At 45.2% G+C, this 13,973-nt stretch overlaps 1 protein-coding gene across 3 annotated transcripts in view; it reads left to right on the forward strand.

The window, feature by feature from the left end:
* The window catches only part of SV2C (synaptic vesicle glycoprotein 2C), a 310,736-nt gene that overhangs the window by 254,997 nt on the left and 41,766 nt on the right, over positions 1–13,973 (forward strand). For all 3 annotated transcript variants that reach the window (XM_075541191.1, XM_075541190.1, XM_075541192.1), the window contains exons 5-6: positions 11,793–11,926; positions 12,403–12,492. In XM_075541191.1, the coding sequence (XP_075397306.1) occupies positions 11,793–11,926; positions 12,403–12,492 (224 nt within the window). The remainder of the gene's footprint in view (positions 1–11,792; positions 11,927–12,402; positions 12,493–13,973) is intronic.

Here is a 13,973-nt window from a genome sequence, read left to right on the forward strand (position 1 = left end):
TTTAACCCTTGCACTCGCTCCCTGGGAGGGATAATTCTGATTGTACTGGCTCTCACTTCCTGGAAGCATGATTGTGTGCTGTGGGCAGATCCCTGCCAATTCCACTGGCCGTGACTGCTTTGTACATCACTGTTGTCAGCAGAGCGCACACTACTGTGGCTCAAGGAGCAAATGGCCTTTCTCCCAAGAGTCCAACACTAGAGTATGGCGGGGAGAGGGGGGAGGATGGGTTGAAATAATAAAGGTGTGTAAACATGATTCTGGTTCCCACCCAGGGTAGTCTCTAGTCCAGCAGTTCTCAACCTGTGGGTCTCAACCCATTGGGAGGTCAAACGGCCCTTTTACAGGGGTCACCTAAGACCATCAGAAAACACATATTTCCGATAGTTTTAGGAACTCAGATACCGCAGCACCTCTATCCGTCTCCAGGCGAGTCCGCCCACATGCAGATACGCCCACACACAAGTATCCGGTATGAAGACTTTTACCCATGCTACACCATGCTCCAAGACAAAATTTCATTTATTTGTCATTAGAAATAAATATTTCACAATATATAATTACATACTGTTTTGTGATTAATCACTATGCTTTAATTATATTCACTTTTTAACCATGAAAATACATCCTGCATGTGAGATATTTACATTATGATTCCTAGCAGGAGCAAGATTGCAGTTATGATGTAGCAGCAAAAATAATTCCATGGTTGGGGTCACCACACATGAGGAACTGAACTAAATGCCATGGCGTTGGGAAGGTTGAGAACCACTGCTCCAGCCCTTTCTCCTTGCATAGGGATTCCCACAGTGTCCATGCTGGTTTCTGCATCACAGTCAGAACTAGTCTGACTCAGGCAAGTGCATGGACAATGAATCATGTTCCAGTTACACTGTCATTTCCTTCTCCTTCTGGGTCTCAATAAATATATAAGATGCGCAACTCTTTCTTTTTTTAGTTTTTCTTTTCTTTTTGAGGAGAAAATAATATAAAGTGCCATGACCTTCAGAAATTGAAGCGCTAATGAGAAGAGTGATGCCCCCTAGCCACTCCCTCTCACACCCTGTGTGACCACTCACTTGCTTTCTCTGTCTGGTGATAGGCTTTGGGTTTATATAAAAATAAATGCGATTTACAGCATTCTGAAATGCGCCCCCCCCACTGAGCAATATAACATGCATACCCCAGGTCTATTCAAAAAGATCTATTTCATCCATTTCCAATCACTCTCCATAGTGTTCCATTCTGCAGTCAGTTGTGCCGTAGTGTGTGTTTCACTACCTCCGCCTCCTCCTCCTTCTTTTTAAACACACTGTGGAGGCAGTGGAAGATCTCCGCAGAAATCATGCAGAGGGCGCGCTCAGCTTCTCCTGGTTCCATCTCACACCGTCAGTGATGGATGATGGGTGATACTGGATGTACGGGCAGCCTGAGTCTCTCTACTCAGGGACTGACGCTCCCTGCTGCTTAGGCGGTACTCACCTTCCCAACCTGTGGATCATGACCCCTTTGGGGGTTGAACAACCCTTTCACAGAGGTCACCTGTGTTCATAACAGTAGAAAAATTACAGTTTTGAAGTAGCAACAAAAATAATTTTATGGTGGGGGGGTGGGTCACCACATGTGAGGAGACAACATGAGGAAGTTTGAGAACCGCTGTGTGTAACGTGTGGGTGGGATACAACTTCACTCTTGTAAGAATAAAATCCAAAAATCATCAAATGAAGGGACATATGGATAAAATGGAATTTTCCACTTGAGGAAATAGAATTTTGAGCCATTGTTCCAAAGGTAATTTTAGGTGGCCCTGTTTCTCGTGATGGGAGGCCCCAGAAATGGAGGGGGTGGATGGTCCCCCATATGATATTCAAGACTTTTTTTATGACACAGGATCTGTGTCCTGTACCTAAACATTTTTATTTTCTCACCAAAAGCTGTTTCATTGATAACGTCCCATGCCTGACCATCAAATAGAGATTGATAATCTGTGGACCGGATCCCTTGGGCAGCAGAAAGCATTATCCTTCACCATGTGCCATGTATTTCTGCCTCGGCACCTTGAATGAGTCAGACAAATGGACAACCAGAGAGGTAGCTGGTTTCTGCCATCCCAGACATGCCTCAGCTTGATGTTGGTAAATGGCTTCGTTAATTATTCGAGACACGTAACACTCTTATTAGTGCCACGCTGATTAGTACTGTGCAGTAATTCCTTTCTGTGATACTCTAATTGAGGTCCTTCCCTGCATGGAATTTCCATTATCTGTAGATAAATCCCATAGTGTGACATTTTAATGAATATTTTAACCAAGTCCCAAGGACAATTAGCACCATCAGCCACCCAGGAACCTTATGCTTTTTCAAGACCAAGAAGGCATGGTGCCATCCTTTCAAGAGGGTGAGCCTCTGAAGACAACAAGCCACTTCCCCAGCTGAGGGTAGCTTGGCTTCACCTTGCTGTCTGTCCTTCCCTCCCTATGGCATGGCTCCCCGCCCCGACGTCTGTGCTTTGACCTTTGTGGAGCTCTTGAACACAAATGTAAGCATCTTAAAGTGGAGCTGGGGAGACACTTAGAGACGTCGTGACTGAGCTGTGCAGTAGTCAGAGCTTTGTTCTTCACTCCTTCGTGCGTTTTTAATTCAGAAAGTGTTCTTTTAGGTCAGTCTGGGGGTTTTGTCTGTTTGTTTGGGGCGGATAAGTGTGGGAAGTATGTGTCCCCGTTACTGAGGTCAGCAGCTGAGTTCTCAGGACCTTGGGAGAGAATCGATCGCATGCTTCTCGCTTAGCTTCTGGGGTTGGCGGGGAATCCTTGGTGTTTCGTGGCTTATAGCTGTGTCTTCCCATGATGGTTTATTTCCCTCTGTGTCTCTTCCCGTGTTTTTATAAGGATCCCACAATGACTGGATTAGGCCCCTCCCAACCTGTTACTTCATCTTAACTCACAATCTCTTCAAAGACACTATCTTCAAACAACAGCACTTCCACAGGCAACAGGGGTGGAAATTCAATCTCCATTTGTGGGAGACAGTTCAATTCTTAACACCTGTCATACTGATATTTTTTGGTAAGCCATGTAACTCATTTTAAAAATATGCAAAATAGAATTCTTCAAATGACTATCTTAGATATCTACTGCTGCTTTCCCAGAAATACCACAACCAGATGGCCTGAACAAAAAGGAATTTCTTCTCTCAGATTTAGGAGGCTAGAAATCCAAGTTCAGGGCACTAACCCTAGGGGAAGGCACACTCTCTCTGTCAGCTTTAGAGGAAGGTCCGTATTTCCATTTTCCATCTGTGGGTGCAGTTTTCCTTGGGCATCTACATGTGTTTTTGTTGTTGTTTCAATAATTTCATAGATTTAAAATTCACATACCATACACTTCCAGAATTAAGTCGCTTCTAAAAAGAGTTGTATATATCCTGTGCATGTGTGATGACCAATCGTCTTGGGTCTCAGTAGTTCTGAGGTCTCTCCTGTTCACTTCTCAATTTATTTTTGTAAGATAAAAAGTGATGCTGGAGGCACAGTATAGAGACTTTGCCCAACCTGACCCCACCGCACTAGGGTGAAACGCTAAGGGAGCGCAACAGAGCAGCAATGAAGTCCTCCCGGGAATACCAAAAATAGACCTTGCATGGCACCCCATCATACTCCACCAGAAAAATCTCCTAAGAGTCAGGTAAACAGACCTGGAACTAGGCTTTTGTTTTGGGGGGTCAATGGTTTTTTTGTTGTTGCTGCTGTTGCTTTGTTTTGTTGTTTTGTTTTGCTCTGTCTTGTTTTTGTGCTTATTATTGTCTCTGCATGTATATGTTAGATAAGATAGGCAGGATAAACAATTGAGTGGAGAAAACAATGGGACTGATGGTTTGGGGAGGACCCAGGAGAGGAGGAGGCAGAGGGAAGAAAGCGTGGGGGCCAACAAACCCAGGAACAAGGGAACAACAAGTGATCTAAAATCAATCTGATGAGGGTGTAGGGCTTGATCAAGGGCAACGTAATCGAGAGGAATTACTGAAACGTGAAAGAAGACCGAACATGATAGTGGGACAAGAGGAAAGTAAAAGGAAATAGAGGAAAGAACTAGGGGGCAAAGAACATTTATAGAGGTCTAAATATGGGCGTAGACATATGTAAATATATTTTTATATAACTATATGGAAATAGATCTATGTACCTATATTTATATGTTAACTGTTAAGGTGGCAGACAGACATTGGGTCTCTACTCAAGTTCTCCCTCAACACAAGAACATTTTGTTTATTAAACTGGCATTCCATGATGTTCACCTCCCTGACATGATCACAGAAGACAAAGCGGGTGCATAAGCAAATGTGGTGAAGAAAGCTGATGGTGCCTGGCTATCAAAAGACATAGAGTCTGAGGTCTTAAAGGCTTGAAGATAAACATGCAGCCATCTAGCTGAGAAGCAACAAAGGCCACATGGAAGAAGCACACCAGCCTGTGTGATCATGCGCTGGTGATAGGATCAAGTATCAGGCATCAAAGAACCAGAACAAAAGAATCATATCAATGTGAATGAGGGGGTGGGCAGAGTGGAGACCCAAAGCCCATCTGTAGACAATTGGACATCCCTTACAGAAGTGTCACAAGGAAAAGACAAGGCAGTCAGGGTGTACTATAGCACTGATGAAACATACAACTTTCCTCTCTAATTATTTAATGCTTCCTCCCCCCAATATTCTTTAATGCTTCCTCCCCCCACTCTAGTTCTTTAATGCTTCCTCCCCCACGCTCCTGTGTGACCTTACAAATCCGGCTAGACCAGAGTCTGTACACTGGTACAGATAAGAGCTGGAAACACAGGGAATCCAGGACACATAAATTCCTCAGGACCTAAAAATGAGAGTAGCAATACCAGGAGGGAAAGGGTAAGGTGGGGGTGAAAGAGGGAACCAAATACAAGAATCTACATATAGCTCCCTCTCGTGGGGACAGACAACAGAAAAGTGGGTGAAGGGAGACATTGGTCAGTGTAAAACATGAAAAAATAATGATAATTTATAAATTATCCATTTGTGTTAGTCTGGGTAGGCCAGAGAAACAAATTCATGAACACACATATGTGTATAAGAAAAGATTTATATACAAGAGGAATTAAGCATTGTGAAAATATCCCAGCCCAGTCCAGATCAAGTCCATAAGTCCAATATTAGCCCATATGTCCGATATCAATCTATAAAGTCCTCTTCAGAATCACAAAACGCACGCAACGACACCGAATGTAGATCACAGGCCAGTGTGTAGAAAGTCTTTGGATCCAGTGGTGTTGGAAACATCTCAGCGCTGGCAGGGGTCTCTGCATCAGGGTGGGTCCATGTGTCTTGTCAGCTGCTGTGGCTCCCAGCGTGTATCAGAGAGAGAAGGGTCTCCCACCTCCAAGGAGGCAGTACTGGATTTCCCAGGATTCTCAGGAGAAGGCCATGCCCACACAGATGTCGCATTGGCTACCTCCAGATTGACAGGCTAGACTCCACCCCTACACTCTTAATCCTCAAATTGACACCAGATTAGGTGACTACCACACAGTGTTCATGAGGGAGGGAAAAATGAGCTGATATCAAGGGCTCAGATAGAAAGAAAATGTCTTGAAAATGAGGACAACATATGTACAAATGCACTTGACACAATGGATGGGTAGATGGGTTGTGATAAGAGCTGTAGGAGCCCCCAATAAAATTTTTTTAGAAAAAGGATAAAAAGTGATTCAAAAATATGACTCGAGATGGACTGGAGACTTAAATGCAAACTCCAAAACTCTAAGAATCATCAACAAGAAAATTGGGACAAACTCAAGGGCCCTATTACAGATCATATATTTGTTACTTTAATGCTTTCTTGGCTTTTTGATGGTTTGTATTACTCTGGCAGGCATGGTTTAGCCTTTGTCAATGAATGTTACCCCAACCCTCCTAGTTCATGTAAACAGTGTCCAGTAACTTAAGCTTTCATTCTATATGAGTGAAAAATTCACGTATTGTAGTCTGAAAAGCTGGTGTGTGTATATATATGCAATTTCCTTTTCTTAACAGTGTTTTATATTCTATACAATTAGCTTAATTAATGATGCCATCAATAGAATTACCGTATTCCTTGTGGGGATGATTTATAATACTCCCTATCATAAAATAGCAATGATGTCTCTAACATGAGCCAGATATAGATGAGGGGATACCCAAAATTAAAATGGATTTTTTCCAAAGCTACGTATTTAAATTTCTTTACAAAACAACCTTATCACCTTCAAAGTACTTTCCATTACACTTAATACATTTGTCAAACTTGCAATTCCATTCTTGGAAACATTTTTCAAACTCATCTGTTTGGATGGATGGCAGCGCCTCCCTCATTTTTTTTCCCTTCAACTCTTCTACATTGTCAAATTGCTGTTCTTTCATGTCCCTTTTTATTCATGGAAACCAAAAGAAGTTGCATGGTGTGAGGTCGGGTGAGTAAGGTGTGTGGTGCAAGAGAGGCATGCTGTTGTTTGCCATACACCAGTGCACTGAGAAGGCTGAATGAGCAGGTGCATTGTCATGGTAGCAAAACCAGTCCCTCGTGCACCACAAATCAGGTCTTTTTGGTCACACACTGTTATGCCATCTTTTCAGAACCTCTAAATAGAAAACTTGATTAACAGTCTGACCTGATGGAACAAACTCCAAATACACTGTCCCCCTCACATCAAAAAAGCAAATGAGCATCATCTTGATCTTTGATTTCATTTGATGAGCTTTGGGGGGGGAGGGTGGCAAGGTGACAATGGCATCTTCCACTGGCCTGATTGGTTTGCTTTCAGGATAATAGAGTGTGGTTGGTGTTAGGGACCATCGAGTCAGTTCTGACCCATAGGAATTCTGGGAACTACAGAGCAGCACACCGCCCGGCCCTGCGCCATCCTCACAGGTGTCCCTACGTGGGAGCCCATCGTTTCAGCCACTGTGCCCATCCACCAGTCCAGATCAAATCCACAAGTTCGATATTAGCCCATATGTCTGCTACCAATTCATCATCTTCTTCAGACTCATGAAACACATGCAATGATGCTGAATGCAGGAAGATCACAGGCCAGTGGGTGGGGAGTCTTGTGGATCAGTGGATTTGGAAGCATCTCAGCACTGGCAGAGTTATCTGAGTGGCTTCTCCAGCTCCAGAGATCTGGCTCCATCAGCCTCCCTCCATGCGTCTTCTCCACAGGGATGTCTTGCAGGGAGTGAGCATGTGTCCCACCTCCAGTGAGTTATTATCTCCTTAGCGCCTACAAATGAGGTCATCAAGCTACTACCTGATTGACAGGCTAGACTCCACCCCTTCACTCTGAATCCTCAAATTGACACCAGATTATGAAACTATCACAGAATGGGACCCAGAACCCAAGTGGAAAGGTCAGCCTTCAATGAGAGCACAAACAGTGCACCTGCTGTAAGCACAAGGAAGGCCTGGATTTAGATGGGTGTGTAGGGTTAAGAATGAGAAAGCAGAGGCATGAAATTCTCTCTGCGTTTATTTCTGAAGTACTACAAAGTGGGCTCAAGTACAAAGAGGGAGTGGTCAGTTGGAGACTCCACGCACCCCCAAAAAGGATACAAACCCGTTTTGAAGACTAAGAGGAAAATCATATTTTTAAGAAAATGTAGAGAGGGAAGGGTAGAGGAAGACGATGGGTGCATGCACGCTCACACATGCACGCACACCCTCATCAAGCTAGGGGCCAGAAGATTGGCTTCACAGCTCACCTAGTAGAGAAGGGGCTGAGCAGCAAAGACTGTCCTCACTTCAACTGCTAGAGATGAGACTCGATACCCAAAGAAGCTGCAGCCGGAACTGAGCAGAGCTGGACTCCCCTGGGCTCGGATTGTTATTTGTAGTCCAACTTCCTCTATAGGCTGGAATCTATCCGTCTTTCTACCCGCTGATGAGCTGTGCAGGAAGGAGAAGGGAGATATTCCTACCCCCAGCTGTCCAGGGGGAGCCCTGAAACCTTTGGAGAGGCATCTGGAAATATCAAGGCGAGAGGACACCATCCTATTCTAGTTTGTAAAATTACATCTTCTGAACCAACTTATGTTAACAGAAGAACCAGAAACTTACTTATCAGTTGACTTGCCCCTTTGTCCTTGTGCTTTAGTGTGTCTTCAGTGTGTGACTGCAGACTGTCCTCTGGTCTGACAATGAAAACGTTGTGTTTGCTCAGCTAAACCAATGCAGGCTTTTATTGTTTAGCCAGTGCTTAAAAGAATAAGATTTAAAGTCTTTACAAAACAAGTTCTTGGACAAGTATTCCCTCAACTCAAGAACATTTTGTTCTAATAACCTAGTATTCCATGATGTTCATCTTCCTGACACGATCGCTGGAGGCAAAATGGGTGCATAAGCCAATGTGGTGAAGAAAGCTGATGGTGCGCTGCTATCAAAAGATATAGCGTTGGGGTTTTAAAGGATTAACGATAAACAAGCAGCTATCTAGGTAAGAACAAAGCCCACATGGAAGAAGCACACCAGCCAGTGGGGTCTTGAGGTGTCGATGGGACCAGGTATCAGGCATCAAACAACCAGAACAAAAAAGCATATCAATGTGAATGAGGGGGTGGGCAGAGTGGAGACCCAAAGTCAATCTATAGACAATTGGACATCCCCTTACAGAAACATCACAGGGAGGAGATGAGCCAGTCAGGGTGATCTATAGCACCAATGAAACATACAACTTTCCTCTAGTTCTTTAATGCTTCCTTACCCTCCCTCACCCACTACCATGACCCCAATTCTACTTTTCAGATCTGGCTAGACCAGAGCATGTACACTGCTACAGATAAGAGCTCGCAACACAGGGAATCCAGGACAGATAAACCCCCTCGGGACCAATAATGAGAGTAGGGATACCAGGAGGGGAAGGGGAAGGTGGGGGCAGAAAGGGGGAACGAATCACAATAATCTACATATAATATACATATAATCCCCTTCCAGGGGGGATGAACAACAGAAAAGTGGGTGAAGGGAGTCAGCGGTCAGTGTGAGACATGAAAACAAAATTTTTATAAATATCAAGGGTTCATGATTTGGTTGGGGAGGGGCATGAGCTGATACCAAGTGCTTAAGTAGAAAGAGAATGTTTTGAAAAGGATGGTGGCAACATATGTACAAATGTGCTTGACACAAAGGATGGATGGATGGATTGTGATAAGAGCTGTAAGAGCCCTTAATACAATGAGTTTTAAAAAATAAAAAACAAGTTCTTTGTAAGGAAGCAGGAAGATCAGATGTGAAGTGAACAAGACAGGTTTTCTTCGTTCCATCATAGGATGTCTCCTACTGTTTAGAAACTTGAGACATTTGAATTCTGCTACATAAGAGATTAAGCCCTGGTGGCATAGTAGGTTGTCTCTTGGGCTAGTCACTACAAGGTCAGCAGCTCAAAACCACCAGCTGCTCTATAGAATGAAAATGAGGCTTTCCACTCCCATAGCTGGACAGTCTTGGAAACCAGCAGGGGCCATTCCATTCTGTCCTGTAAGGTCACTATAAGTCGGAATCAACTCGATGGCAGTGGGTTTGAATGTTAACAATATAGTTAAACCGGTAATCCACCGAATCCACATATGTCCGTGATGTTTTTATTAATCTAAGATTGAAATAGCATGTCATTCAAGTTAACATCATTTGTAAACACATCTGATGGTTAAACAAGTGTATCAGAATGTGTCAAAAAGTATTACTAGTAAGGTTCCGGTTCATACAAAACAGATCTGTTCACCCCACCTCCCACCCCCAAAAGTGTTTAAACGTATCTGTCATCAGTGACAGCCGCAGGCAAGTTTTCTCATTTCCTTTCGTCTTGTTAAGTAGCCTTAAGTTACAGAGCCAACCAAAACCGTGGCTTCTGGGGTGTCCTACTGGGTCAGTGAAATGTAAGGCAGAGAGGTCAGCTCAGAAGGTTATAGGACTGTTTGGGGTTATTTCCAAGGGGTAATTGTGATGGATTTTCTCAAAGGATACAGGAAAATCATGGGAGTTTATTATTAAGAAGTTTTAAGAAAGCTGGAAATTCAGTGAGACAAAGGTCAGGTAAGTTGTGCCAAGGAATTATTTTTCCATCACAACATGCACGTACTCTTTCTTCAAAGGCAGCAGGGCTGTCCTGGTAGAATTCAAGGGGACATGGGGGAGGGAGTGGTGGGGAAGAAGGAGAAGTAAAAAATGAGGAGCTGGCAGCAAGGGCTCAATTTGAAAGGAGATGTTTTGAAAAAGATGATGTCAACATATATTCAGATGTGTTTGACACAATGGATATATGTATGGATTGTAATAAAAGCTCTAAGAGCCTCCACCCCAAATAAAGTTAATATTAAAAAATTCCAGTTCAGTCCAGATAAAGTCCATAAGTTCAGTATTAGCCCATTAGTACCATATTAGCCCATGAATTCCTCTTCAGACTCACGCAGTGCATCAATGATGCTAAATGCAGGAAGATCACAGGCCGGTGGTAGAAAGTTGTGGGGGTCCAATGGCAGTGGAAGCATTTTCAGGGCTCTGACTGCCATCAGCATGGCTCCATGTGGAATGTGCAGCAGAGAGAGAGTGTGTCCCATCTCCAGGGAGGGAGAGATGAAGTCCCAGAATCCTCGTGAGAAAGCCATGTCCACAAGGAGGGATCACCAGGCTGTGACCTGATTGACAGGCTCGACTCCACCCCTTAGTTTTTATTTATCAAGTTGACATGAACTTGTGTGACTATGACACTGTTCAGCCAGTTTTCTATGGTTCTGTCGCGATGCTTTCTGGTTTACCCTTGAAGCTGTGTGCCGATGTAGAAGATTCTGCCTTGAATCCCGATGGAGATGATTCTGACGTGTAACTTGGGCTTTGTGGCCATGAGGAAGTTATGTCACCTCCAGAAATGACCTCTACGACTCTCAGTTGGCTCCTGTGTTTACAATGAATAATTATACGACTCTCTCTTGGGATGGGATGTAGACTACCCGACTTTTGTTCCTATCAAGCCTTCCCGGTACCAATCACTATTAGAATAAAAGGCCACCTCATACAATTCATCTATGCCTCCATAAATCGACTCTGCATTGTCCGTTCTACTGGATGCTCCTCCTCATTTCTCACTGAGAACTGTGGGCTCCTGCAGCCTGCAGCCATGGGGGAGCCAGTCCCACAGAGGCTTCCTTGCAGGTCTTGCAGGGATTTCTCTTGCCATCCCAGGGCAGTATGCTTTTCTTGTTATAATAAAAATACCTCTAACAGATTTACAGTCCTCTTGGTCAGTTGCACTCTGTGTGCATGCGGAGAAAATCCTGGGGGTGGGGTGTGCCATCCCCATCAGGAGGGGGGGGGGAGTACCTCAACCCTGCCACCCTGTGTTCTACCGCTGGTAAGTCAGATGGAAAAGTAGTGAGCAAGAGCCCACAGTGCACACAGTACCCAGAGGGCGGTCTCCTGTCCCGCCACCGTGGGATGGAGGATGATCTGGAAGAACAAACAGAAGATCCGGCATGGTCACTCGGTAGAAATAAGCATTGTCTCAGAACAACCCACAGTGGAATTGCAATCCGGTGGTGCATAAACACACGTTGCACCTGCTCCTGAAGGCCATTGTCAGGTTCACATACTTTCCTTCTTGGGGATGCTCTCAGTGTCCTCCAGGGGAGCAGGGCATGGTGGGGGAGGCCCCACTGCTCCACTGACGGTGGAGCCCTCATTTCCCAGGAGGCAGCCCGGGAGGAAGGAGCCTGCCCTCATGCGTCCTGCCCTCTTTTTCCAGGCTGGAGCTTCAGCATGGGGTCGGCCTACCAGTTCCACAGCTGGCGCGTGTTCGTCATCGTCTGCGCGCTCCCGTGCGTCTGCGCCGTGGTGGCCCTCACCTTCATGCCGGAAAGCCCCCGCTTCTTGTTGGAGGTAATGCTTATTATTCGAAATACTCAAGTACCCTGCACGGGAAAGAGCCCCATGTGACTTCTAGGAAAGGCTTTTCGCCTCTTCGGGGATCTACTTCTTTCCCTAGGGTGGAGGGCAGGCTGGGTTTCAAGCAGCTGTGCTTTACATGACGGCGCATCAACAAGCTGCCTCGGCGCCAGAAAGCCATGGTCCTCCCTAAGCAAGTAGCTTTTCTCTCAATGAGGAGGGCCTGGCTTATGTTCGATAAATTAGTTTATACCATCCAGATGTGCTATGCCTTGTTCTCGACCCATCCATTCAGCTGGCAGTGTACTCAATAATGGCCCGGGGGGCTGCCAGTTCCGATGAGACTGCATAAACTCCGCTGCGCGAGCACGTTCAGTTCGGCCCGGCAGGAGGAGGAGACAGTTATGGGAAAGTCAGGAAACCGAGGCGACTCGCCTCTTAGCCCTTTGCTGTCTACTTGTATTTCTTAGGTCGGGAAACATGACGAAGCTTGGATGATTCTGAAGTTAATTCATGACACAAACATGAGAGCACGGGGCCAGCCTGAGAAGGTCTTCACGGTGAGTGCTCCTGGGGAATCTCGGTACCGCGCTCAGAACCCGCTGTCCAAAGGGCTAGATCATGAATAGTTTGTGCCCTGCAGGCCTGTGGTCTCGATTGTACCACCGGCTCTGCCACACTAGCGCAAAAGCAGCCAAAGACAAGATATAAGTGAATCTATGCGGCTGTGTTCCAATAAAACTTTATTTACAGAAACAGGCCAGGTGCCAGATGTGGCTCACAGGCCTTAATTTGTCAACCTGGGACTTACCCTATTTAGGATAACACGAAGCTGATTTATGGGGTGAAGAAAGAGAGGCCCCATTGTAATCTCAGAGACTCTGACCCCTGGCTTCAACAAGAGACAGGAGGCTCTCAGTGTAGGGCTCCCGGGTTGATTCTTCTCCACTTGCTAGAAAGAGAGCTCTGGTTTCTCTTATACCCCCTCGGGTGCTCTGACAAACCCACCGCTCTTGACGTGACCGTTCTCTGAAACATACAGAGGGGTTTCCATAAGTTCGTGAAAAAATAGAATGAACAGATGAAGGACTTTCCCCCGCAGACTTTTGTAAACCTCCTCATATTTCCACATGCTGCTCAATCAGTACTTCTGAGTGTTCCGAGGGTCTCTGAGCCTGGTTGAGAGCCTAAGCCTTGTGGTAAAAGGATCTGGGCCCAGAAGTCTATCTAGGTCACTGACTTGCTGTGTGACTTGGACAAATAACATCAATGTTCTGAGCTTGTTTTCCTAATTTCCAAAAGAGCTATCCTACCCCCTAACAGATGGAATTTTAGAGACTGTTAAGTGAGAAGATATATGAGAGTAGTTAACATCATATCAGCCACACTTTGTTCCAGAACCAGTTGTTTGTATTTGCACACGTTTATTAATATATGCACACAGGCACACGTGAGTATGCGTGTATATGTATATTGGGAGAGGGGGAGTCAGCAAACAGAGATAGCATGATAAAGCTGTGCTCTGTGGTAGCACCCTGAGGACTCATGACTGGCTAGTTGGCTAGCCTTCTCCAGGTGCGTCCTACTTCGTTCCTCGTCAGGCCTCCCATGGATTGTATCGGGTTTCATTGAGTTTGTTGGGGGATCCAATGTGAGTTCTCATTGACAACTGTGTTAGTCTGGGTACTTTAGAGAAACAAATCCACAGGAACTCATGTACAAGAGAGAGTTTTATATAAAGGGTAAGTGCACATCAAGAAAACATCCCAACCCAGTGCTGCCCAAGCCCCCAAATCCAACATTAGCCTATATGTCTGACGTCAATCCACAAAGCCCTCCTCCATCTCACAAGACAGACACAATGATGCTGACTGCAGGAGGAAAGCTGAATCAGTGAAAGTGTAAGCATCTCAGTGCTGGCAGGGGTCTCCACACGGTTGCTCCAGCACCCAGGACTGCATCGGGGTAGGTCCACATGGTTTCTCCTCAGGGATGTCTTGCAGGAAGTGAGCCTTGCAAGTTAAAACAGGGAACTGGCTAA

The sequence above is a fragment of the Tenrec ecaudatus genome, chromosome 2, assembly GCF_050624435.1.
Source record: "Tenrec ecaudatus isolate mTenEca1 chromosome 2, mTenEca1.hap1, whole genome shotgun sequence".
NCBI lineage: Eukaryota > Metazoa > Chordata > Mammalia > Afrosoricida > Tenrecidae > Tenrec > Tenrec ecaudatus.